The 24,866-nt window shown below is 41.9% G+C and overlaps 1 protein-coding gene and 1 long non-coding RNA gene across 3 annotated transcripts; one reads left to right on the top strand and one right to left on the bottom strand.

The window, feature by feature from the left end:
* Positions 1–2,762: 2,762 nt before the first annotated feature.
* LOC138144218 (uncharacterized) lies at positions 2,763–3,802 on the bottom strand. The gene is made up of 2 exons (XR_011163888.1): positions 3,674–3,802; positions 2,763–3,276 (listed from the first exon to the last, which is right to left on the bottom strand). It is a non-coding gene; the product is annotated as an uncharacterized lncRNA (long non-coding RNA).
* PRDX6 (peroxiredoxin 6) lies at positions 3,691–24,539 on the top strand. 2 transcript variants are annotated; one of them, XM_069065562.1, is made up of 5 exons: positions 3,691–3,919; positions 18,612–18,768; positions 21,054–21,200; positions 21,952–22,144; positions 23,469–24,539. In XM_069065562.1, exons 1-5 carry the CDS (start codon positions 3,825–3,827, stop codon positions 23,477–23,479), a joined length of 603 nt encoding a protein of 200 aa, XP_068921663.1. In that variant the 5' UTR covers positions 3,691–3,824; the 3' UTR covers positions 23,480–24,539. The 2 variants fall into 2 exon arrangements, with proteins under 2 accessions (XP_068921663.1, XP_068921662.1); XM_069065561.1 differs by having other exon boundaries at positions 3,697–3,919; positions 21,952–22,098.
* The last annotated feature ends 327 nt before the right edge of the window (positions 24,540–24,866 follow it).

Here is a 24,866-nt window from a genome sequence, read left to right as displayed (position 1 = left end):
AAAAGTTTTCAGCTCCTCTTGCTGAGAACATGGCCTGATGAGATTCAGTTGCTTCCAGTTATCTAAACAAAGGCATACATATCCTGACAGGGGTAGGGAACCTGAGGTCTAGAGGCCCTCTAGGTCTTCAAGTGCAGCCTTTGGACTGAATCCAAACTTCACAGAACAAATCCTCAAGATCAAGGTTTCCCCATCCCTGAAAGTTGTTGAACAATAGGCCAGAATTCACCTAGATTAGATTCTCTTTACCCACTAATCAGAAACAAGGTTGGGTTTGGTCCAGTGGGGTCCCGCCCAAGATTAAGGAGAATGTCTCCTGGTCTGCCCCGTCCTTCACAAGGACTGGGCTTTGAATGAGGAAGTAAAAAGGGAAAAAAAACCCACTGAGAGCTAAATTACTACTAATTGGTTATTATTTGGGTCCCATATGTAAAACTGGTTATTAATATATAAGAAAATAATCATTTTCCTCAAGGGAAAGGAGAGTTTAAGAAAGAGGTTGGGAGCAGCCAGTTAGCACAGTGAGTAAGAGCACAGGCCTCAGAGTCGGGATAACCTGGGATCAAATCCGGGCGCAGACACTTAGCACCCACCCAGAAACACCTGGCCGTGTAACCTTGAGCAAGTTACTTAACCCCAATTGCTAAAAAAAAAAAAAATAATTAATTAAAAAAAAGAAAGAGCTTGGTGCTGAAGAAAGAAGTCATAAGCAAAATAATCTTCAACTTCAAGACATAAAGGGAAGAAAAAACATGGAATGGAAATGGATGGCTTCGAATAGGAGTGCTTAATTTTTTCCTTCCATTTACACTATGTTTACTAGTGGGCTTCTTGAGAACAAGGATTGTCTTTTTCCTTTCTTTATAGGCACAGCACTTAACACAGTTCCTGGCAAATAACAGATACTTAATAAAGGCTTGTTATTGTTGGTTTGTTGTTTTCAGTGGTGTCCAACTCTTGATGGCCCCATTTTTTCTTGCCAAAGATACTGGAGTGGTTTGCCTTTTCCTTCCCCAGTTCATAGCTTAACAGCACTGAGACTTTTGGTACATCCTGTATATATGCATAAATTACATGTTAAGCTATGAAAGCTTAAAATGCATTAAGACTTTTGGGATACCCAGTATAATGTTAGAGGTATCTCTGATAACTTTAGAAAAGAAGACTAATTCTAAAGGAAAAATAAAATCTATCCCCCCAAATCTTACTCTAGTAGAGAGGTTACCAGGAGCTCTAGAGCTCCCAATGTAATCAGGAAAATGTGGAGGTCATGAGCCTAGTTTTACGGGGCCTAGGATCCATCCGCAAGCCTCCTTTCAAAGTAACCATTTTGTACCTTTTACTAAAAGACACCCTCCCCCAAAAAAGAGAAAAAGCCCCACATATTATAAGATTGAAATAAAAATTAGCTTCATTTCTTCAACTTTTTTGCTTAAAATTTTTTTGACAGTTCCTCCCCTTCTCTTTTGCTTTAAAATGAAGGTATCCCCGGAAGAGGTCAAACTTGAAGCTTTTATCAGCTAATATATTAATGAAAAATGAGCAAAATGTCAAAGACTAGAAGGAATGGGGTGATAGAAACCTAAATCTTCTCTGTACAAAAAGCTGTGAAAGGCCTTCCTTATGTTGCCAAATAAGCAAAAAGAGCAGCATATTTATTTTATATTATGTGGTATTGGACTTGGAGCCAGAATCCTGAATGATTATGATGCCACCTGGGAGAAAGGGTCACCACTACCCCAACCCCAATATGATGGCACCTTAGGACAAAGTTCTGTCGGTACCTATTTGGCCAAGTGAAAAATTAAATCCATGTCAAATATCCTGAAGAGGTGGGGTAGGGATGACAAGTTATTATTCTGGCTGAATCAAAGACAGCTTTGTGAAGCAGGATTTTGAATTGAGAAAACTTTGTGTAGAAACAAGAAATAAAATATTCTAGGTGCCTCCAAAAAATGAATGGAGATGAGAATGGCAGATCCATAAGGTGCTAACTAAGGGTCTCTCCTACATAAGGTGTAAAACAGCTGAAGAACTGAACATTTTCAGTTAACAAATATTTTTAAATATTTGTTAGTTTATTAGTTAAAAAATATTTATTAATCATCATATGCTCCAAGAACTCTCTCAATCCTCACACTAGATTTGGAGTTGGGAAGGCTTGGGTTCAAAGTCAACCTCAGATGCTAGTGTCTATGGTACCCTGAACAGGCCACTTAACTTTTTTCAGCCTCAGTTTCCTCATCTGTAAAATGGAGTTAATATCTGTAGGACTTGAAAGGCCGTTGTGAGTCAATAGGTACAGTACTACATGTATGTCAGTTATTATCTGTATCTATAAAATGGATATAATAACAAACTATCAATCCCACAGGATTATTCTTATGAGCTTTCAGCTCATAATATAACATATAATATAAATGTGCGTTCTTGTACATTGCACGTTCTAGGCACCGGCAGAAATGACAAAGAATAAGACAATGCATTTATGGAATCATAGAATTTAGAAGAGAAAAACATCATCCAGTGTGGTGAAGCCTACGGACCCCTTTTCAAAGCAGTTTTTAAAGGCATAAAAATCTCCACTCTGCATCTGCTACTCTGCCAGGTTTCAACTCCACTGAACATGAAGCACACCGCCACCCCACTCCCCATCCCACCTCTTTTCTTTTGTGTGTTTTCTCCGGGTCCTCCCCCATTAGATTGTAAGCTCCTAGAGGGCAGTCCTTATTAATTGTATCCCAGGAGCCTGGCACCTAAAAGACGCTTAATAAATGTTTATTGGATTGGAAAATAAAATGCATAGAATTACCAAGGAAATTAATTTTGCTGAAATATAGTTAGCAACATATCTAAGTGCATTATAACCCAGGTCCTCTGTCTCCAAACCCAGCACCCTTCAATCTAATACAAGACAGGTACACGAATAATGACAGCCCAAAGCAGCGCATTATAACTGCTGCCGGAATTCAGGGAGGGGCATCTCTGTTCGGATGCCAGCCTGGGTCAGGCGGGTCTACATTTCTGGAAACTTCATCCTACGCTTCCTCCGGGGAGCTCGGGGAGACAGGATCCAACTGTTTCCATTTCTAATGAGTCCTTCAGCAGCTCTCTCCAAAATTACTATAAGATTTTCAGTGGAACAGCGGTCTGGGATGGCGGCTAAAGAGAACTTCCATCTCCTGCGGGGCGGACGATTCAGCTGCTGTCTAGTGACTTAAGCGCACTCGGTTACTCCCCTTCGGAGCAGCAGAAGCCACAAATCCAGATAATTATCTAGCAAAAAACAAGAATAACAGCAGAACCCACAAATCCAGATAATTATCTAGCAAAAAACAAGAATAACAACAAAATTTGCTCTCCTAGAACTGGGTAATCCCTCTAATTGTCAGCTGCCTGCGGATCAGGTCTGTGGGGGAGGGAAGAGGCTTCAGAGCCAACTTCCAGTGAGCGAGAGATAACCCCGCCCCCAGCACTAACCTTTTACCCTCTCCCTAGCTACCCACGAGCTCCCCAGGCTCCGCCCATCCCCACCCAGTTCCCCTAGGCCCCGCCCCTTGCCCCTTGCTCCGTTCTGCTCACCCCGACTTCGCCCCCTTTCTCACGCCCCACCCCCTTTCGCTTATCTCCCACAGCCTGGTGTCCGCTCTGCCAGGCCCTGCCCCTTCCTTACGTCACGACCCGACCCCTTCAGGCCCCGCCCTCTTCAGCTCCCTCTTTTTCTGCAGCCTTGAGTGCGGCTGCCCGGCACGAACGAGCGCCCACGTTGTCTGCGGCTCCTCCTCCTCCGCCGCCCGGTTGTCCTCCTGCCCCTTGCTGCCGCCATGCCTGGAGGTCTGCTGCTCGGAGACGAGGCCCCCAACTTCGAGGCGGACACCACGATCGGCCGCATCCGTTTCCACGACTTCCTCGGAGACTCGTGAGTGAAGCCCTGGCCCGGCTCGGCTGAGGGCCACCCCGAGGGTCCCGGCGGGAAGGTCGGGGTTCTCCTGCCCTGCCCCACGGCACCCCGGGGACCCACAGAGGTGTCCACGAGGGACGGAGGGGGCATCCCAGATCCCATGACCGCCCTTCCCCCTTATCTCCTACCCCTCTGATCGCCCCCCCTTACCTCCTGCCCCTGCCCCATCTCCTAGACCACCCACCCCCTTACCTCCTGCCCCTGACCCAGCTCCTAGACCACCCCCCCCCTTACTTCCCGCCCCTCCTTCTCTGCCCACCCCCTTACCTCCTGCCCCTCTGATCACCCCCCCTTACGTCCTGCCCCTGACCCAGCTCCTAGACCAACCACCCCCTTACTTGCTGCCCCAGTTCTCCTAACCACCAACCCTCCCTTACCTCTTGCCCCTGCCCCAGCTACCCCGACTACCCCACCCCCTTACTTCCTGTCCCAGCTTCCTTAAGCACCCCCCTTACCTCCTACGTCTGCTAACTACCCATCTCCCTCCTGTGCCTGCTCTCCTTCCAGCCTTATCCCCTCATCTCCCGCCCTGCATCAGCTCCCCTGACCACCTACCCATAAGGTTACCTCCTGCCCCTTCTTACTTACCTAGCTCCTGCTCCTTCAAGTTTGCTCCCCTGCCCAGCCTTACCTCCTACCTCAGCTTCCCGTCTCCCATTCATCTCCCTACCCCTACCCTTAGATTTCCTGCATCCCAAGCCTTTTCATTCCTCTCTTCTCCCCCACCCCAAGCTCCAGCCTGATCTGCCCCTGAAGTTTGGGGGGGAGCCACCAGTTGTTTTCTTAGGCCTACTTATCCAAGATGTCTGAGGCCTTTCTGGATGAGTCTTAGGTTTGGTTTTGCTTTTTAAAATACTATTTAAATTCCTTTATACAAATCCTAGTTGGTGGGTGGTGCTCTGGGGCTTGAATTTTGATTTATGCAGCCTCCTCTCTGCCCAGGAATTTGCTCCCTGTGGAGTGGAGTAGAATTCACTGCTGCTGACCTTCAGGTGCTTGAAATCCTAGGGTCTTGTTACTTACTGATCCTAGTGCTCAGTTTTCTTTCTTAGCTCTTCTCTTACCAATATTAGGGAGGTTAAGCAGGTTAGTAAAAGGTGAAGTTGCAACAGTCTAGTCTTTTCTTGCCAAATCTGGGCTCACAGCAAATTTAAAAATCATTAACTACCAAGAAGCTAACCTAGGCCCTCTTCCCCACCCCCTTGCACTGATTAAAAAAATACCTTTGTCCGGGATGTGGCTTGTTAGAGACAGTTAAAGAATACTCTATAATTAGATTATATCGTTTTCCCATAACTGTTAACACATTCAAAGATGTTCTCTCCTATGTCACTTTCTGAAGTCTACTATTCCTTTCCCCCACCCCCAAGGATAGGTGAGTTGTATGGCGCTTAGGGACACCTAACTTTCATCTTATGCTTTCATAGAGACCGACAGTTGGTGTGCTAGACTTGGAATCAGGAAGACCTGAATTTTCCTTTGGTCCTTCCTCCATCTTGCATTCTCTTAAGGCCTGGCTGTCCTCTGATAGCACAGCTTCTCAGGCCTCCCTTTCCAGCACTGGTTGTATTTTAGCTCATTCCCTCAACTTGAAGTAAAGGAGTTGGCCGCTTTTTGCTCCCCATTGCCACTTCCAGGATCTTCCTCTACCACTGTCACTCTGTGACTTCTCTTCTTTTTTATCTACCACCAAATCAAAAGTCTAGTAACTCTTTGTGGTCTAGGGTCCTCCAGGATACTCAAATGAAGTCTTATCTCCTAAACTTCTACCCTCTTAGAGGGGAACTTCAGCATATCTATTGATACTTCCCCAAATACCCTAACCTCCCAAATCCTCAATTCCCCAAACCTACTTTTCTACTCCAGCACAGCTACACACCCTTGATCCGGCCATCACCCTCAGATATTACATCTACATATCTGTGGTTATGATCTCTGAAATTGCTTTTATCTGATCAGTCTGTTGTTATTCTACCTCTTCTTCTTCAAACCTTCATCTTAACCATTGCCTCCAGTCCTACCCCTTCAGTTCTTTCCCAAACCACCTGTGCCCTAGCTACACTCTCTTCCCTTCCCCATCTTTGACCCCTTGGTGAGCCAGTTCAACTCTACACTATCTTCTCTGAGTCCTTTGTCTTATCCTTGATATAGCTTTTCCAGAGTCAGCTTTGAAATACTCCCAGCATCCACTGGCTTTTGCTCCTGCTCATTTGGCACTGAAAAAAGCTGGAGAAGAATCATAAAACTATGCTAACTGGATCCACTACAACTTTTACATCTCACCATAGCACCTTCTCTGAGTCTTTGCATCCCTCCTCAGACTTCCCACAACTCACCCTCCCTAGAACCTTTCACAGAGCTCAATCTTCTCCCCAAATTCTACTGCTTTCTCCGCCTTTATTGGTGTCTCACCTGAAGAGCCCTATCCTTGCTAAAGCTAGCTCCTTCCTCCATGTACCGAAGTGATCTTATTCTATCCTGTCTTCTCCAGCTGGTTGCCCCCTACTTTCCACCTAATCTTCAATCTTGACTTGTCTTTGGCTGTTTCCCTGCTACCCTAGAACCATGCCCATATCGCTCCCATCCTTAAGAAACCCTTACTTCATCCAGCCATCCCCACTGTATCTCTCTTTATGGCTAAGCTCCCTGAGAAGGCCATGTACATAAGGTGCCTTCTCTTAACTTTTTGCAATCTGGCTTCCAACCTCATTCAACTAAAATACTCTCTACAAATTTACTGATGATATTTTAAATAGCCAAGTCTAAAGTCTTTTTCTCAGTCTCATTGTTTTTGACCTTGTCAGTTACCCTCTTTTCTCTAAATTTTTGTAGCTGTTCTCTACTGATTTTCCTTCTATCTGTCTGACTTTTTTCTCAGCCTCCCTTCCTGGAGTGACCTCCTGGGCCCCTCCTCTCCTGCATTATTTGACTTGATCTCAGTTTCCATGATTTCAATTATTTCTATATAGATGATTCTCAGATCTATTTATCCATCCCTAACCTTTCTGCTAACCTCCAGTCAAGCATCTCCAACTGCCTATTAGACATCTCCAGCAGGACACACATAAACATTTTAAATTCAGCATATCCAAAACTGAGTTCGGTATTTTTCCCTGCAAACCTTCCTCTCGTCCTAACTTTCCTGTCAATTGTCCAGGGTACCACCATCCTCCCAGTCACCCAGGCTCACAACTTAGGTGTTATCCTTGACTCCTCACTTAGTCTCACTCCCCATATCCATATCCAGTCAGTGGTCAAGTCCTGTCATTTCCACTTTCATGCTGTGTATTGCATACAACCCTTTCTCTCAGATGACACTGCTGCTTCCATGATGCTAACCCTCATCTTGGCATTTCTGGACAATTGCAATAGCCCGCTGGTTGTTCCCTTTGCCCGAGTCCTCACCCACTCCAATCCATCCTCTACTCAGCCTTCAAATTGATTTTCCTAAAATGCAAGTCTAACTATATTCTCCCTTCCTCCCTCCCCCTATTTAATATGCCCCAGAATATTGCTTCAAGATCTCATATAAAAGCTTCTATTTGGTTTTTTAAATTCTTCCATAACCTGGCCCCTCCTCACCTTCCCAGTCTAAATCCTTACACCCCACTCACCCACCCAATTTAATGTGCAGTTCAGTGACACTTGCTGTTCTTTACACAATACACTCTTTTTATCTCCTGACTCGGGGAATGTTTCCTGGCTTCCCCCCTGTTCCTGGAATACTTCTCAGTTCATCTTTACCTTCTGGTTTACTTTCAAGTCGCAGCTAAATTCCGGCATTCTACAAAAACCCTTTCCTAGTTCTTAATCTTACTGCCTTCCTTCGGAGACTACTCCCCATTTTATCCTGTATACATCTTGTTTCTTCGTGGTTGTTGGCATGTGTTCACCCCCATTCAGCTATGAGTTCCTTGCGAGCAGACACTGTGTTTTGCCTTTTAGCATAGTGCTTGGCACATATTGAGCACTTAGTAGGACCTATTTGGCTGATTTCAAATCCTGCCTTAGACACTTACATGATCCCGGACAAGACACTTTGAGCCCCATTTTCTTCATCTGTAAAATGAAGATAATAGCACCTACTTCACAAGGTTGTTGGGAGGGTCAAATGAGTTAACATGTAAAGTGCTTTGCAAACCTCAAAGTGATATATAAGTGAGAGGAGTTCTCTTTTAAGAGGCAGTATGGTAGTGAGGCAGGGTAGGATGAGAGCCCCAGCAGACTGCTTTCCAATGAGGCTGCCCGTGGTTCACCCGCTCAGCAGCCTCTGACTACACAAGCCACTTCTTTTTTCCTCCCTCATCCTTTTTTAAAAATTTCAAGTTCCAAATTCTCTCCCTCCAGTTTTTCTTTCCTCCCCCCCACCCCAGGCAGGCAATATGATGCCTGTTACCTGTGTGAAGTCATGCAAAATATATTTCTGTATTATAGGCCAGTAACTTCTGTGGGTCTCAGTTGCTCATCTGTAAAGTGAGAGGGTTGAGGTGGCTTCTAATGTCTATTTCAGCTCTTAAGTCTAAGATCCTTGAGAAAGATTCTCTTCCTCCTGGGTGTTCCATTTCTCCCCCCACCCCTTCACCTCTCACCTGCTGATGGGTATTGCATATCATTTCTAGAGTTAAGGAAGTTGCTTGAACCTTGGTATGGCTTGGAATCTAAACTATTCCAAACTGATGGTGCCATCATCCCACTTTATAGCCACTTAGAACTGGGTTCCTCTGCCACCACCCTAGTTTAGCTCCTCCATACCCATATCCTGGACCATTGAAATACCCTTGTGATTCGATTCCTGGTTCCAGTCCACCTTCTAAAGCTGCCAAAATCTCTGCTCATGTCACCCCACTGCTAAAAAAAAGTCTTCAGTGGTTGCCCATCCATTGTCTTTAGGATAAAATACAAACTCAACAGCCTGGCATTTTAAGGCATCGGGTAAATGTGCTCCACCCTGCCTTTCTAGACCTCTTCCTCTGACTTTGCTCTCCTTTACATATGAAACAGGCTTATTTGCTCTTCTCTGAACAGAACGCTACCAATTCTCAACTCCATTATGTTTTCATAGATTGTCCCCTGTGCCTGGACCCTGCTACCTCCTCCGTACTTACTGCCTGTGTAAGCCCTAACCTTCCTTTAGAGCTTAGGTACCCCCTCCTGTGTGAAGCCTTTCCTGAATTTTCCTATTAAGTTACTGTTCTCTCCTTCAAATTCTACTTGTTTATCTTTTACACATTTGTTCCACACATCCCCTCTCAGTGTGCCTTGTGTTTAATGTTTTAATTGAATTTTAATTAGTCTGGCACACTACTCTGATTCATATACTCCTGAATTCTTTCAGTCCAGTCTCTACAGATAAGATGCTATTGATCTTAATTATTAACTTTAGTGTGGGGGCCGCTAGGTGTCGCAGTGAATAGAGCACCGGCCCTGGAGTCAGGAGGACCAGAGTTGAAATCCTGCCTTAGATACTTAACACAAAAAAACTAGCCATTTGACCTTGGGCAAGTCACTTAATCCCAATTGCCCTACCTTCCCCCCCCTCCAAAAAGCAAAACAAAAAACTTTAGTGTATATTCATTTTTATAGTGAGCATAAATGTGGACTGCTAGGAGATAATACTTACCAGGACAATACATATCATACACATGATATGGTATGGTAGAAAAGGCAGTTGATATGGAATTGGAAGGCTTGGATTTGAATTATAACTCTGCTATTTATTACTTTTATAACCTTAAGGCAAGTCACTTCATTTTGGGGGGCCTCCTTACCTGCAAAAGAATAAGGTTGTTATTGAACTAGACGATCCTGATAAGAGTCCCTTCCACCTATAGTACTATAAAATCACCTCCACATGCAGGTGTGTCTAAGTACACAGGGGAGTATGCAGGTAGGGTTTTTCTGTAGGCAAATAGCACGATGATTTGTAACAGAAAACTCCCAAGACTTCTCAGGATGGGAGAGTCCTTTATTCTTTCCCGTCCTCCCTTCCCTCATCTGTTTTCTCTCCATGCCACAGGCTAGGCCTCACTCAGAGTTTGGCACAAGAAGGACCGAACTAAAGATGGAGAAGAATGGAGTGAATTTTGGTCCCACAAATAACTTATCCAGAAATAGTTCCTTTAGCCAAGACTTGAGAACGGGTCACCCATCCCATGCTCACATGCCATGCAACACTCCTTGGATGAATTAAAAAAAAAAAATTACTAAGCATTCATCGGGCCAGTCTTTCCAGGAGTATCTCACCCCAAGATAACCATGATCCATTGCCTAATTCAGAAATGTCTAAGTAAAAATGTATGCCAGGTTCCTATTAACTGTCAGAATTTTAAAGCTTAGTTATATTTGGTTGTTTTCCTCTCTTCCTCTCAGGTCTCCTCTTAAGTCCTGTGTCTGAGCTGAAATTTTCTCAGGATAGTTTGCCTCCTTTAAATGTTGTGGTTGTTTTTTGTTTTTCCCCCCTTTGGGGTCTTAATATTCTTATAATTAGGCTCACCTTGAGTTTGTTACAGATCCACAGATTAATCCTTAGCCCCGTGGGGTTCCAACTTTAGTTTTCAGGGACAGACCATTTTTCCATTTCTGGATAGAACTTGGAAGCACCGTTGACCTAACTTTGAGAAACCAGTTGTCTCCATACCAAAGTGAGGCCAGCTCATTTATTGGAAAAATAATAAATTATATTAGCATATCCTCAGAAAGTAGGCAATATTGCACAGCAGCAGGAGTATTAAGATTGGTATCACATGGCCCAGATTTGAGTTGAACCTCATATTCTCAATTGTCTATATGACACCAACAGCCTCTTTGGGACCTCAGTTTCCTCATCTGTAAAATGAGAGCGTCAAAAGAAAATGTAGTACAATGGAAAGAACATTGAGTTTAAAGTTGAGCCTTCGATTCTGCCTCCCTGTGCCTGGTTGTGTCATTTACTGACTGGGTGAGGAGGAGATTAGATTTCATTAAGTATTAGAGAATTAGACTTTTTAGTTCTAGGGAATGGTTATCTAGACCAGAGATATAAAATTTTCAGAACTCTGGAGTACAGCCTGAACCAGATTAAAATGTAATTGGGAAAGGTTTAACAACAACAACAAAAAATGCAATACAATGTAGATAATGTTCTTTGAGGTTTTCTAAATCAATATGCAGCCCTCATTGACTTAGAAAACCAGATGAACATTATCCATGTTGGATCTCTTGGTAGCTGGATGGTACTATGAACACAACACTAGACTTGGAGTCAGGAAAACCTAACTTTGAGGCCTACCTTAACAACTTTACATAGTGGTGTGCGGTTCTGGGCAAATCACTTAGCCTTTCTCAGCCTCATTTTTCCTCATCCGAGGAAATAGCCACTTCATAAGGTCCTTGTAAAGATCAAATGAGATAATACAAGAGCTGTGTATATGTAGATCCTTGATGGACAGCTAGGTAGTGCAATGAATAGAGTGCTAAGCTTGGGCTCATCTTCCTGAGTTCAAATCTAACCTCAGACAGTAGCTGCACTTAACACTGTTTTTGCCTCAGTTTCCTCATCAGGAAAATGAGCTAGAGAAGGAAATGATAAACCACTCTAGTATCTCTACCAAGAAAAATCCCAAATGAGGTCACAAAGGAATGGACATGACTGAAATGACTCAACACCAAACATAGGTTATTATATATTAATGAGATAAATGTTGTAAAGAGTTTTGCAAACTTAAAGCACACAGTTTGTTGCCTTTCAGCAGGCTATAGTATTAGGAGGAAGGGACTGAGGGCCACCTATGAGCCAATTTGAGTAGTTTTAAATGTAGGGCAAGGCCTTAATGTGCACAGGAGAGAATAAGCAAGTGTTTTGGGTTGAAATAATTGAATCCTCATAGTAGATTAGCTCTCACAATCTTCACCTTTTAAAGTTTACATCTCCTGTGTCCCTCCCATTCCCTAGTTGATATTTCATGATAGCTGATTTAGTAAACCTTTTATTATTGGGTTAATAAAGTTGCCTAACCAAGTAAGGTACTTGTATGTGAAGAAGACTTGATAGTCTCCAGAGAGTGACCAATGGGAGAAGCTTTAGGCATTATAGCTAATGGAATGGATAGCTCATCGGGTATGCCTCGGGTCACATGTAGTTAGCTATGCCAGTGAACTTCTGAACACAAGGTGTACAACCCTCTGGCACTTGAGCTGAAGGAATTCCTTAAAGCTTACTGTGTACTGGAGTTTTGTACTTAATCCCTTGGGCAAACTGCAGGGTGGATTTGATTTAGATAAATCACTGGTTAATATGATGAATGAAAAACCCAAGAGACAGAGTAATTAATATCTAATTTGTTAGGCTAGGTAATGATCAATAAATTAATGCTTAATGGTTTCTCTCGGTAGCTAAAGACAAAAACATGGAGAGCCTGAATGTTTTAAATTACTTTTGTAAAGGAGGATGCCCCTGACAGGAGAAATCAACTGTGATTGCTGTATAGTTAATTACGAGGTGACCTAAAAGTCTTCTGCAGCAAAGGCAACAATTGCTAAGAATGGGGGTTGATCATAAGACTTGGCCGCCTCCAGCAATGGGCAGGGAAATCCATCTCCATCCACTTTGGTTGGTTTTCTCCTTCATGAGCTGGGTCACCCTAAACTCCAGTGGGGGGATGCAAGAGCATGGCTCATTGCTTTGGAGCAGGAACTTACCTCAATTAGGGTCTGTTTACCCTCTAAATAGAAATAAGATCTCCCAATTGAGGAGGGTCTCTGGATCCTATTTAATGATTGGTTATTATTATAATAGAAAAATAATTTCCCTAATTAAGAAAACACCAATACTCTCTTCTATAGAGTACATTCTTGCTCTGTGGTATAACTTTAATATATATTTACTGACTTGGAAATGGTATCCTGGTAAAGCAAGAATTCATTTTTATGAGATTTCTTTGTTTTGTTTTGTTTTCAGATAGATTTTGCAGCTGTACTTTAAAATGATTAATTTTTTTTACTAAAGTAATTTGTAGCAGGCCTTTTAAAAATAATTTCTAATTGAAAAGTTCAGTCAAAAGTGCTCCTTTTTTGCATCAAAATTAACTTAATTTTTTCTAGTGTCGACCCAAATCTTTTTCATGTATATTTTTTAATGAAAGACACTCTTAAATCTGTAGAGTTTAAGTTTCTGCAACATAGCTAATGTTTATCCCATTGAAATGCTTATGTGAAATCTACAGGAGTTTTCATTGGGGGCTTTTTTGTTTGTTTTGCTTTTTGGAAGGCAATTGGGGTTAAGTGACTTGCCCAAGGTCACACGTATAGGCAGTTTTAAAAGGAATTTAAATGACTACTCATCTTCTCCTTCTTTGATTCTCAAATAATTTCTTAAGTATTATGAATTAGCATAAACATTCTTGTAATACTCATAAAATAAATAACTCTTCCTGTTAGTCAGAAGTGACTGCTGTCCAGAACTAAAAAGCTCTGGGTGCTCCATGGCATTGGGCCATAAGACTAGACTATGAAACTTTGTTTTTTTTCTACTCTGAGTTACAGGAGTAGTGTGTATTACTACTCCACATAGTGCTGTATGTCCTTTATCTGAAAGGACTTTTTCTTAGACCTTCCTATCCTCATCCTCTAGGATCTGGTGACACTGGCTGGTTATGTGGCTCTGCCTCCTGGTAAGTCTCAGGCAAAGGCCCACCTTCTACAAGCAGCCTTTCTTCGTTTTCCTTAATGTTAGTGTTTTCCCCCCAATGTTATTTCCAGTGACAATATAAACCATATAAGTGATACTGTATAAACATTATATAATAAATGTAACTGTTTACAGCCTGTTTTCCCCCATTGGACTGGGACCTCCTGGAGAGCAGGGCTGCCTTTTTCCTTTCTTTGTACCCTCAGTGCTTAGCTCATTGCCTAACATGTGAACAGAGTAGGCCCTTAAGTAAATTCCTCTTGACTGACTGAAAAGCTACTCCTCCTTTCTCTAATCCTTGAGGTTGGTGATGGAGAAGATAAGGAAGGTTTTGAGAGAACTATAATGGAAAGATATTTTGAGCTTGTTTTTTCTTCCCCTACCTGTTTTGTCCAGTCACTTTAGTATATTTTAAAGTTATCTTTGTGTAGATGGCTTGTGATTGTTTAAAAAACTTTTTTGTAAAATGACAAGAGTTCAATTGTATGTGATTTTGTTCATAGAACTTTTTAAAAAATCTATCGAACAAATCCCTGGTGTGTGGGAGATGCATTTGCAACATATCTCACTCATTTTCCATAATGCTGAATTTTGTTGTGATGGTGGCAACAGTGACTTTTCTATTGCTGCACACTGAAAATGGTCTGGGGTGGAAAGACTCTTTTCCCCCCTTGTTCTTTCTTAAAAGAAGTTCAGTTGCTTATTTGAAAAGGACAGAGGAATGCTGAGGTTGATGAAGAAAACAGCCTCATTGTAAAAAGTTGGACATGGTTAAAATGACTTGAGGGAGGAGCTTGGTCACTAGGGTGGAAAACAGCCTGCCCCAACTGGGTAAAATTGTGAAAGAGTTTACAAACAGTTCCTTAATATGACTCAGCAAAAATTCCCCATTCTCACACCCAGCGTTGAGAGGAGTCATTCTTCCACCAGTTCAGGACAGATTTAATTTATGGGAAGCAGCTTCCTGCTCTGTGTGAGCTCAATATCAGGAGCCTTTACCTCTAAAGATTCTTTGGCCTACTTCTAGTTTCCCTGTCCTTAGAAGGCCCCATCCTGGCCCTACCAGAGGACTTTTTCCCCCTTGCTCTGTTAATGAGTTACTGTTTGAGATGTTTTTTCTTTGCATTTTAAAAAATATTAGCCTCATAATATTTTTCCATCTTCATCCTTGGATGAGTGTGCAGCATTTGATATGATCACTCACTCCTCTAAGTTCTCCCCAACCCTTCTTTCCTGCTTCTCATCCTCTGTATCTGGCGGCTGCTTTTTCATTTCCTTTGCTGGTTCTTCATTCATGTCCTGTCTACCATCTGCATGTGGGCCCCCAAAGTTCTGGCTTGGGCTCTCTTCTCTCTCAGTGATCTCATCATCTTCTCTGGGTTCAGCCTCCTCTGTCTATATCCTGACAGCTCTCTTGAGCTCCAGTCCCACAATGTCACTGTCTGCCTATTGGACATTTCCAAAGGGATACACCCCTTAGGAATTTCAATAGGTATCCAAAACAGAACAAATACTCCTAATATCTATCCTTCTCATCTTCCCAGTTTCAGAAGGACACCATCAACCTTCCAGTCCCCTAGGGTTCTAATCTCAGGAGTCACAAGCTAGAAGGGACCCTATAGGCCAGGTAGTCTAGACCCCTCACTTTACAGATGAGAAAACCAAGACCCAGAGAAGTCTGGTGACGTCATCAAGGTTTATGATTAGGAACAGGAAGAAACTGAAACCAGCTGCTCCGAGTCCAACTCCCATGTTCCTTTCATTCTACCATGAATCATCTTTCCTCGCTCTTCATTCCATCACTGCCAAGTCTTTCTCAATTCTACCTCTGTGGCATCTGTCACTAACATTCCTTTCTCTGACCTCAGTGCTGAGACCCTCCTCACTACTCTACCTCTCACCTTTGTTTTTGAGGTGGCTTCCTTGGCTCCCATTTATTCCCTCATTATACCATCATCAATAGAGCTTCTAAGAGTGGTAGTCATAAAAATGAAGTCTGACCATCTGCAGATCTTTCCTTAACAATGTCTTTACAAAGAGCTGAAAAGGAAAACTGTTCTATTGAAACAATTGTAAAAATGTTCTTAAACGAATTCACCAGCTCCTGTAGAATAAAATACCAAATCCTTGAGCATTTTAAGCCTTTCACAGCCTGACTCCAACTTACACATTACTCCTCTCTCCGTGCCAGCTTATCAGACATACTTGCAGTTGCTCAGACTTGGCATTCTGTCTGTCTGCACCGGCTGAAATTCTGTGCCTCAAATACCCTCACTCCTAAAATCAAGAAGTGCCATGTTCACAAAGCCTTGCCTGATTTCTGCGCCTAGCCCCGCCCCAGCCTCCTACAAACACACATATAGAAATTAACCTTGTGTATTCTTCATACTTACATCTGCCTTCCTCTGCTCAGTGCCTCATGTACAGTGGGTACATAATGGTTTATTGACTGATACGTGGATTCATGTCCTTGAGCTGCCATTTATTACGTGTGTGACCTTGAATAAGTTGCTCACCCCCTCTGGGCATGCTTACTCATATTTCAAATGAGAGAGTTAGGCTAAGTGATTCCTAAAGCCCCTCCTGTCTCTAAATTTGTGGTCTTGTGAAAGAGAAGGTCCCCTGAGAGGGGCCCGGTATTTATTAGGGAAGTTCTGGTTGGTGGCACGAAAAGACAGATGTGCAGCTGCATGTGAGCTGCCTGAGGACAGAGACTGACCCTGGAGACCGTGTGTCTGCCATCCCATCCCATCCCTTCCTCCTCATTCTGTCCCTTATCTTCAGCCTCTCCCTCTCTACTGGCTCCTCCTCTTTTGCTTTACAAACACACTGTCTTTCCCCGTCTTTAAAGAACCCCCACTTAAATCTTACCTTACAGTAAGGCCAGCGTCTTCATTCTTAGGATACATGTGAGGTGTGTCCCAAAAGTCTTAGTGCACTTTTGAGATATTTGAAGCTCTTCCTACCTTTCTAGACTTCATGTACTTTACACACTCTATGAGCCAGCCTTACTTGCTGCTCTTCTCAAGTGACATCCATCTCATTTCACAATATTCAGCTCCTTCATCTCTGCCTCTTGGCTTCCCTGGCTTCATTTGATTCAGCTCTAGTCTCATCTTGGGCTGAAGGCCTTTATTCACCCTACCCCCACCTCCCAAGTGCCTTCTACCCTTTCTATAAGGAGTTTGTATTTAAATAGTTATTTACACATTGTCTCCCCTATTTGTATGTGAATGCCTTAATGACTGGGACTATGGTTTTGCTTTTTTTTTTTTTTTTTTTTTTTTTTTTTTTTTTTTTTTTTTTTTTTTACATCCCAAGCCTTTAGCCTCCTGTGCCTGGCTAGCAGTAAGTGCTTAAGGGATAATTGTTGACTGACTCCATAAACAAAATAAATAGAAGATAAATGGGAGCTGGAGGGTGGCTGGAGAGAGGATCTTTTATCCACTTGAGGGAATGAGGAAAGCCTTCATAGTAAAAGATGGCATAGAAGCTGAGATTGGAAGAAAACACAGCTGAAAAGGTGGGAGGCGAATTGGGAGTGAGCGCCTTCCTGGCCGGTGGGACAGCCTATTCAGAAATCCAGAGACTGGAGATTGGAGTGTTCTGGATTGGCCATGTTATGTGGGTGTAGAATGTGTGAAAGAGAATAATGTATAATGTTGGGAAGGTGGATTCGAGCCAGGTTGGGAGAGGCTGTAAAAGCTAACAGGAGCTTGTATTTGAACCTAGAGGCAAAGATAGATGATAATTCAAATGATGGGTGCTGATAAAGTCACTGAGTGAAAGAGTATAGAGTGAGTGATTTGGAAGAGATCCAGTAAAGGGGGGGACAAAGGGAGGAGATGAGGGATTAGGATATAAGGCTTAGACTTCTAGTTGGCCCCATTCCTGTTTTACCTTTCAGGGTTATGTAACTTTTTTTTAATACGCGCCACAGAACATTGTGCATCACTAACTAGGGCATTAAGAATTGGATCTTACAGTTTGCTATTTAATCGGGTTTGTTTACTGCATTCCCAGGGAGGGAGAGGAGCTAGATAAATATTGATGTTCTTCTTAACCTGAACATTACTCAGGCAAGGTTGACTAGCCATTGAAACCCAGGTTGTAAGCATTATGAAAAAAAAAAGATATCATAGGCTCAATTTTTCTCCTGTTTAGTCTTTATCTTGTCAGAAGGAAAAGAAAGGACATATAAATTGAAAATACTGGTTTTCATGCCTCGTTTGTTGAGGTAATATTGCTACTATTGACGCCCTTTGGTTTCTTTGACAAGATAAAGTGTGAGACTTATATAAAAAGCATTAGAAATTTGATAACATATGGAACATATTGCTTTATATAGGAATAAACTTGTCGAAGGGAATTGATGCATCAGTATTACAGAATCTGGTGTGTGTGTGACCTGCCATGTAGGAATCTGAGCTAAGACAAATTGGGATATCACACTCATGTCTGACTGTCAACTTTTTATATGTTGTTTTATGGTCTAAAAAGGTAGAAGAGTGTGAGAAGGAAGGAACTGAGCCGCATGCTTATATTCAGCAGTGATACTCTATGCTAACTTAGTATCTAACTTCTAAATCCCCCAGAATTCAGCTAGCCACCCAAAAAGAGAGATTACTCACTAAAGAAGAAACTCCCCTAAGCTAAGGTCTTAAAACATTATTCAATACTATTAGTATAATTAAAGGACCCTTGAAGGTTACTTGTTCATAGGATGTAGAGATAGACAGGGGAATAACCATGCTGCCTCCTGCATTTCCTGTCTTGATCAAGACAAGCAGAAAGGCTTAAGCTTAATGTAACAGAAGAAAAGGTCCACACTGAAATAGTTAAAAATGGAAGTCTCTTGGTGTGAGCATCCATATGTTGTTAACCTCATATTTTGGATTGAGAAGTAAACATGCAAACATTAAAGGTCGAACTTTGCATCCCACCTTTGATTCAGTTCCCTTAGATATTGTGTTCTGTTCTTTCCAGATGGGGCATTCTCTTCTCCCATCCTCGGGATTTTACTCCAGTGTGCACAACAGAACTGGGCCGTGCTGCAAAGCTGGCCCCAGAATTTGCAAAGCGGAATGTTAAGATGATTGCCCTTTCTATTGACTCTGTCCAAGACCATCTTTCCTGGAGTAAGGTACTGCACCATGAGTTTAGTCCTGAATATCATATTGATTGCATATTCCGTATGGTTTCCTGGTTTTAGAGCTGTAAGCCCATGAGAAAACCTTAAATATTCTGATCTTTTGTATTATCCTTACAAGGTTTCCTGGTGCTAATGTAGGACTTCAGAGAGCTACTTTTAAATGTAAATTGCAAATTGCTATGACATTGAAGAACTTTGGGATTGATCTTGTGACATGGGAGACACTTGGCACAAGCAAAACAAAAAAACTAAAGCAGCTCAAAAGCAAGATGCACAGATTTAGAGAATCCACCCCAAATGTTCTCATGGACTAATTGTGCCCAATCTGCAGTAGGGCATTCCGAGCTCATACTGTTCTGATCAGCCATAGTCAGGCGCACTGTAACCTGACCAGCATAGCGATGTCATTTTGGTCCTCTTCCAAAAGGAAGGACAACAACCAATTAAAGGGAAAGCTCAATTTCCGAGCTCTACTCAAGGATACAGCAAGATGGCTTTAGGCAGATGCAGACTCCATTATAAAATTAATACAGCATAAAATCAGTTACATTGTAGAATCAACAATTCTTATATTTCACTTAGCAATTGCATAATCATTTTTCTTTTTTGTCTTTATCCCTAGCAACCAGGACACTTGGCCATGGTTGGCACCTAATAAGTGGTTTGAACTGAATTGAATTCAGGCTAACTATATTCTGAATCCCCATTAACTGCTCATGTAGACCTGGCGGTTTTATTGTAGTCTTAAATTAGACTGGCTAAATCTTAAATGTTAAACAGTGAAAGTTATGATATGTCCAAGATTTATAGGAAACTAAGAAAATATATAACTAAATAAAATATAACAAATGAGCCATTCCTCCATGGATAAATGGGTTTTTTTTAAGTCTGTGAACAAACAGTTTTCGAGAAGAATTATCAACCATTAACAGCCTTATGAAAAATGGCTATAAATCACTTCATGAGATAAACAAATTAAAACAATTCAGATTTTATTTCATACTTTGCAAATCAGAAAGGTGACAGAAGATGAAAATAATGGTGAAAGGACAACAGGAAAACAGGCACACAGCCACACTAAACCAAATTGGTCCAACAACTATGGTATGGTCCACCTACTATGTGTTAGGCACTGAGGATTACAAAGACAAAATGAAGCCACCCTTTCCCTTGTAGACCTAATACATTTATCAGTAGGAGAGACAACCTCAATGTATGGGTATTTACAGAACAGTTACAGAGTAATTTTAAAGAAGGAAGGAAGGCACTAATATCTTGAGGAATTAGTTACGCTAAAAAAGAGAATGTCCAATGCCCTTTGACCCTCTGGGAGGCATATTCCCCAAGAAGGTCAAAGACAGGAAGGCTCTATAGAAAACCAAATATCCTTAGCACATTTTGTGGTAGCAATCATCAGGCACTTATATGTGCCAGCAAAGGACTGGAAACAAGCCGGTGCCCATCTGTTAGGAAATGACAAACAAGTATGTTATATAGTGGAGTATCACTGTACCATGAAAATGAAGAGGTCAAAGAAACATGGAAAGTTTTATATGAACTAGTATAGCATGAAGTGAACAGAACCAGAAAAATCATCTATGTGTTAGCTACAACTGTAGAAATGGAACCACAGGGGCGGCTAGGTGGCTTAGTGAATAGACCACCAGCCCTGGGGTCAGGAAGACCTGAGTTCAAATCCAACCTCAAATACTTGTCGCTTACTAGCCAGCTGTGTGACCTTGGGCAAGTCACTTAATCCCAATTGCCCTGCCTTTCCCCCCTCCAAAAAGCCAAAAAAAAAAAAAAGAAGAAGAAGAAGAAGAAATGGAACCACAAAATTAAAACTGAACTAACTAGGCACAACCCTAATAAAGAGCTGAAGAAATTGTGTCCCTCCTTTCTTTGGGAAGACGGGGGAACTGTGGGTGAGCAAGGCATCAGAAGCAGTTTGTGCATCCATTGGTTTTGCTGAACTGATTGAGTTTACTTTTTGTTACAAGAGAAGTCTCACTGGTGCTTAGAAATATGTGGTCTTACTGGGTGGAATTTGGAAATGAAAGTGATGTACAAAGTATCAGTAAAGCAGAAATAAAGATTAAGTTAGAAATTTGACCTGGTTAACTGTAGACCATGGTTAGAATTGTTCCTGTACCCACCCTTTAGGAGTTTTGGTTCATAGTAGTTCAAGATAAGAAATCACTCTCTTTAATGGGGTTTAACTATTGAGATACCCAGAGAATATATCTGGTTTATATTCATGTTTTTCCCTCTTTCAGGATATCAATGCATACAATGGAGAGGAGGCCACAGAGAAGCTTCCTTTCCCCATCATTGATGATCACAAACGGGATCTTGCCGTCAAGTTGGGCATGTTAGACCCAGATGAACGGGATGGGCAGGGCATGCCTCTGACAGCTCGTGTGGTGAGTTTCATGGCCCAGCCTCATGCTTTATAAGCATCCCTATACAGGTTTCTTCCCATGATGCTTGCTTGTCTTGTTTCACTTTGATTTAAGGGTAGTGCTACTTAAGTAGCATCAAGTAAAAGCTTCAGAGGTCAGTTGTTAATCCTCATTTCCACCTTCTGTGTTCTGTCAGTCTAAACACTTGGGTGCCATTTGGGGAATGAAGGAGGGGTGGTGTGGGGACCTGTTTGAGGTTAGGGATTCTCATTTAGCAAGTTTTCATTATTCCAGAAATGCAATGACAAAAATGAATAACAGTCCCTTCCCTTGAGGAACTAGGATTTTACTGTGGAATGAAACATATAAATTGGTCAATCAATATGTATTTATTAAGAGTGAACAGATAAAGAGGCAGCTGGGTCATGCAGTGGACATAGTGCCTGAGTCAGGAAGACCCAAGTTTGAATCCTAGTCTCAGTTTCAGAATCCGTAAAATGAGAGATTAGACTCAATGGCCTCTGAGGTCCCTTTGACCTCTCAGTCTGTCCCTTAGCTATCTACATGATTTTGAGGAGGAAGGGAACACCAGTTGGGGGCATGAGGAAGGACATCCCACTGGAGCTTAATCCATCTACTTAAATAAAAATTAGATTGGTGGGGTAAGGAAGAATCTGTACAGATACCAATATCTTTGCTGCCTGGGATAGGGTATAAATTAGACTTCCTAAATAACACAAGTACACACCTTGTACTTTTCTGCATTTTGCAGGTATTTATTTTTGGCCCAGATAAGAAGTTGAAGCTGTCTATCCTCTACCCAGCAACTACTGGCAGGAACTTTGATGAGATCCTCAGAGTGATTGATTCCCTTCAGTTGACAGCATACAAGAAGGTTGCTACTCCTGTTGACTGGAAAGTAAGGCATATGAAAGAAGAACTCAGTACCTACCTGCCCAACTGTAGTAAGACCAGTGTAAATCAAAATGACTCAAGAGCCTCATGTCTCTTTCTCTCTCTCTTTTTTTTTTTTTTAGCTTTTTGGAGGGCAATTGGAGTTAAGTGACTTGCCCAGGGTCACACAGCTAGTTTTTGTGTTAAGTGTCTAAGGCAGGATTTGAACTCAGGTCCTTCTGACTCCAGGGCCGGTGCTCTATTCACTGTGCCACCTAGCCGTCCCACTTGTGTCTCTTGATAGAAAACAAGCTTTGGAGGGAGAAAGACCTGGGTTCAAGCCCCGTCTGTTCTGTACTGACTGGACAAGCCCTTGATAACTCTAGAGTCCTTGAAAAACACTTGGTGGGGGGAGTTTCCTGCTTGGGAGTTCTCTATTCTGCTGATTGATAGATAGATATCTACATGTATGTGTAAGTATCCCATCACCCCCGTTTGAAGCATTTTATATTCAGGGTCAGTCTTACAGACATACATTTTTCCATTGCTAATCACATCACATAAATGGAACTTGGGTATTTCTGAAACTTGCCTGGACTCTTTATACATGTAAGGAACATTTTTAAAGATAAGTAATTGATTATGTCTTCTGCATTACGAACAAGAGAGTGTGTATTTATCCAAAATATGTAGAGCTGGAAGGAACCTCAAGGGCCACATAGTCCAACTCCATCACTTTACAGATAAAGGGAATATCACATAGATACCAGGGAGATCAAGCAAATTGTCCAAGGCTTTGTGGGGTCTAATCATTAGAGACTGGATTAACACCCACTTAATCTTGATCTGTGTGTCTAGTGAGTCTAAAAGTTGGGAGATCTAGGTCTTAGCCCTGGGGTCAAGAAAACTAATTTCTCAATATCTCTGTCCTCTTCTTGGTAAAATTATTATTTTAAGGATCTTAATAGATGTTAAAACAATGAATAGGTGCTATAGAAGTCCATGTAGTAGTGTCATCCTTATAACAAAAGTTTCCCTTTTCCTTTTAAGAAAATCATAATTCACATCAACAAAGTAAAGATAATGGAGCAATTTTTTTTTTTCCTTTGATCCCTCTTAAAGTCTCTAGGGAATATAGGAGAGAGACTCAAGTCAACAAATCCGTGTTAATTGCCTGCTGTGTGCTGTGCGCTCTGCTGTGAGCTAGGGATACAAAAGTCCAGCCCTCGAGGAAATCTTTTTAATTATTCATTCATGCTTTTACTTATTTAGGATGCTTATATCTTTCTGTATTCTTTCACTATAAAATTTAATAAACTACTGACAACTTTTTTAGAATTTTGATAGCTCCACCTCAGGCATCACAATTAACATTAAAACTTATTCTTTCTCCAGTGTGGGGATAGTGTCATGGTTGTTCCAACTATCTCTGAAGAGGAGGCCAGAAATCTGTTTCCTAAAGGCGTCTTCACCAAAGAGCTCCCTTCAGGCAAGAAATACCTACGGTACACCCCTCAGCCATAGGTTACTCCAGCAAGTCCATGCTGGGGTCTGGCTGGGGCTCCCTTGAAGATCTCTGCCAGAAGGGATACCAGCCTGCCAATCATGTCTTCCTGCAGTAATTGATTTAAACATCTTGGGGTGATAAAAGTCGGGAGTCTTTGGGCTGCTCTATTAATGGCTTGTTAAATGAAAATGGCACTAAAGTCACCCATGATTCCTCTCCTTGTGCCTTTACCAGCATTTCACTTGGGTCATTGAACTCCCTTGTCGCTATGCTGGCTGTCTCTGGGATGGCACTGTTTTGGACTTTAAATCCTTGTGAGATCTGTTGCAGTCTCCATCATCAGCCACCTAGTATGGTTGGCATTTAGGAAAGGGACTACTTAGGAGCATTTCAGGAATAGGACTTCTTTAACTGACCTAATAAACAAATCATCTCTTTTTCTAATTATCTGTTTGAGGGAGGAGACAGTTTAACACGTCTGATTTTGAGCTTCACCTCCCTAAGTTTATGACCAGCAACTTGAAATATTTAGGTGTTTCAGATAGTGGGTTTTTTCTAAAATGTTGAGTGTTCTAACCACAGGAAAAACTTGGAGATTCTTCTCTTTCCAGCAGATAAAGGGAAGCAGAATACAATCTTAAAATATTTTGATAGATTGGGCAGAAGAGCTTTCTAATTATGATACACGTATGTGGTTGAGACTACAGAGAAGCTGCACAAGGCCTGCTAGTGATGTAGAGAATGGTGGAGGGCCATAATTATGGGTGCCTTTTAAACAAGTCACATACCTAGACATGGAAAACTGCTCCAAATGTTCATAATAAGATGAAAGTATGTATACTTAAGGAAAGGAAGGGAAAAAGATACTATTTCTTTACTATAAAATGTTATCTCTGCAGTGGATTGTTTTCTGATATTTTGCCTTTAGAAAGGCCACAAATAAAAGCTTTTTGAAACTAGGTCATGAGTCTCTTCGTTTGGGTGTATGTGTCTACACACACCTTTTGGGTTGTGATCTTATACCCCAGTCATTTCTTAACTCCCACCCCACCCAATTGTGACTTCCCTCATAATAAAGGAACTGAAGCAAAGTTGACCCAACCACCTTTCTTTTTTTTAAAAAATAATTCTGTTATATTGATATTTTTTCTCTATACATCCCCTTCGTTTCTGAACGTGCTTCTACTACCAGTGAGCTGTTGAGAAATTAAGGGCCAAGGGTTAAGTCTTTAAAGTGAGGAAGTTAAATTAGATGGCCTCTTAGGTCCATTCCAGCTTAGTGTACT

The sequence above is a fragment of the Petaurus breviceps genome, unplaced genomic scaffold (genome assembly GCF_028583685.1).
Source record: "Petaurus breviceps papuanus isolate PSGF00001 unplaced genomic scaffold, PetGlider_PUasm1.0 90692, whole genome shotgun sequence".
In the NCBI taxonomy this organism is placed as follows: Eukaryota; Metazoa; Chordata; class Mammalia; order Diprotodontia; family Petauridae; genus Petaurus; species Petaurus breviceps.
The sequence above is the reverse complement of the archived record's forward strand: the minus strand, read 5'-3'. Positions and strand labels throughout refer to the sequence as shown.

Excerpts from the sequence above, each read along its gene's own strand:
- PRDX6 (XM_069065561.1), top strand. The coding sequence starts at position 3,825 with ATGCCTGGAGGTCTGCTGCTCGGAGACGAGGCCCCCAACTTCGAGGCG. Across the intron at positions 3,920-18,611 it reads CACGACTTCCTCGGAGACTC|ATGGGGCATTCTCTTCTCCC; the intron begins GTGAGTGAAGCC and ends TGTTCTTTCCAG. Across the intron at positions 21,201-21,951 it reads TGCCTCTGACAGCTCGTGTG|GTATTTATTTTTGGCCCAGA; the intron begins GTGAGTTTCATG and ends TGCATTTTGCAG.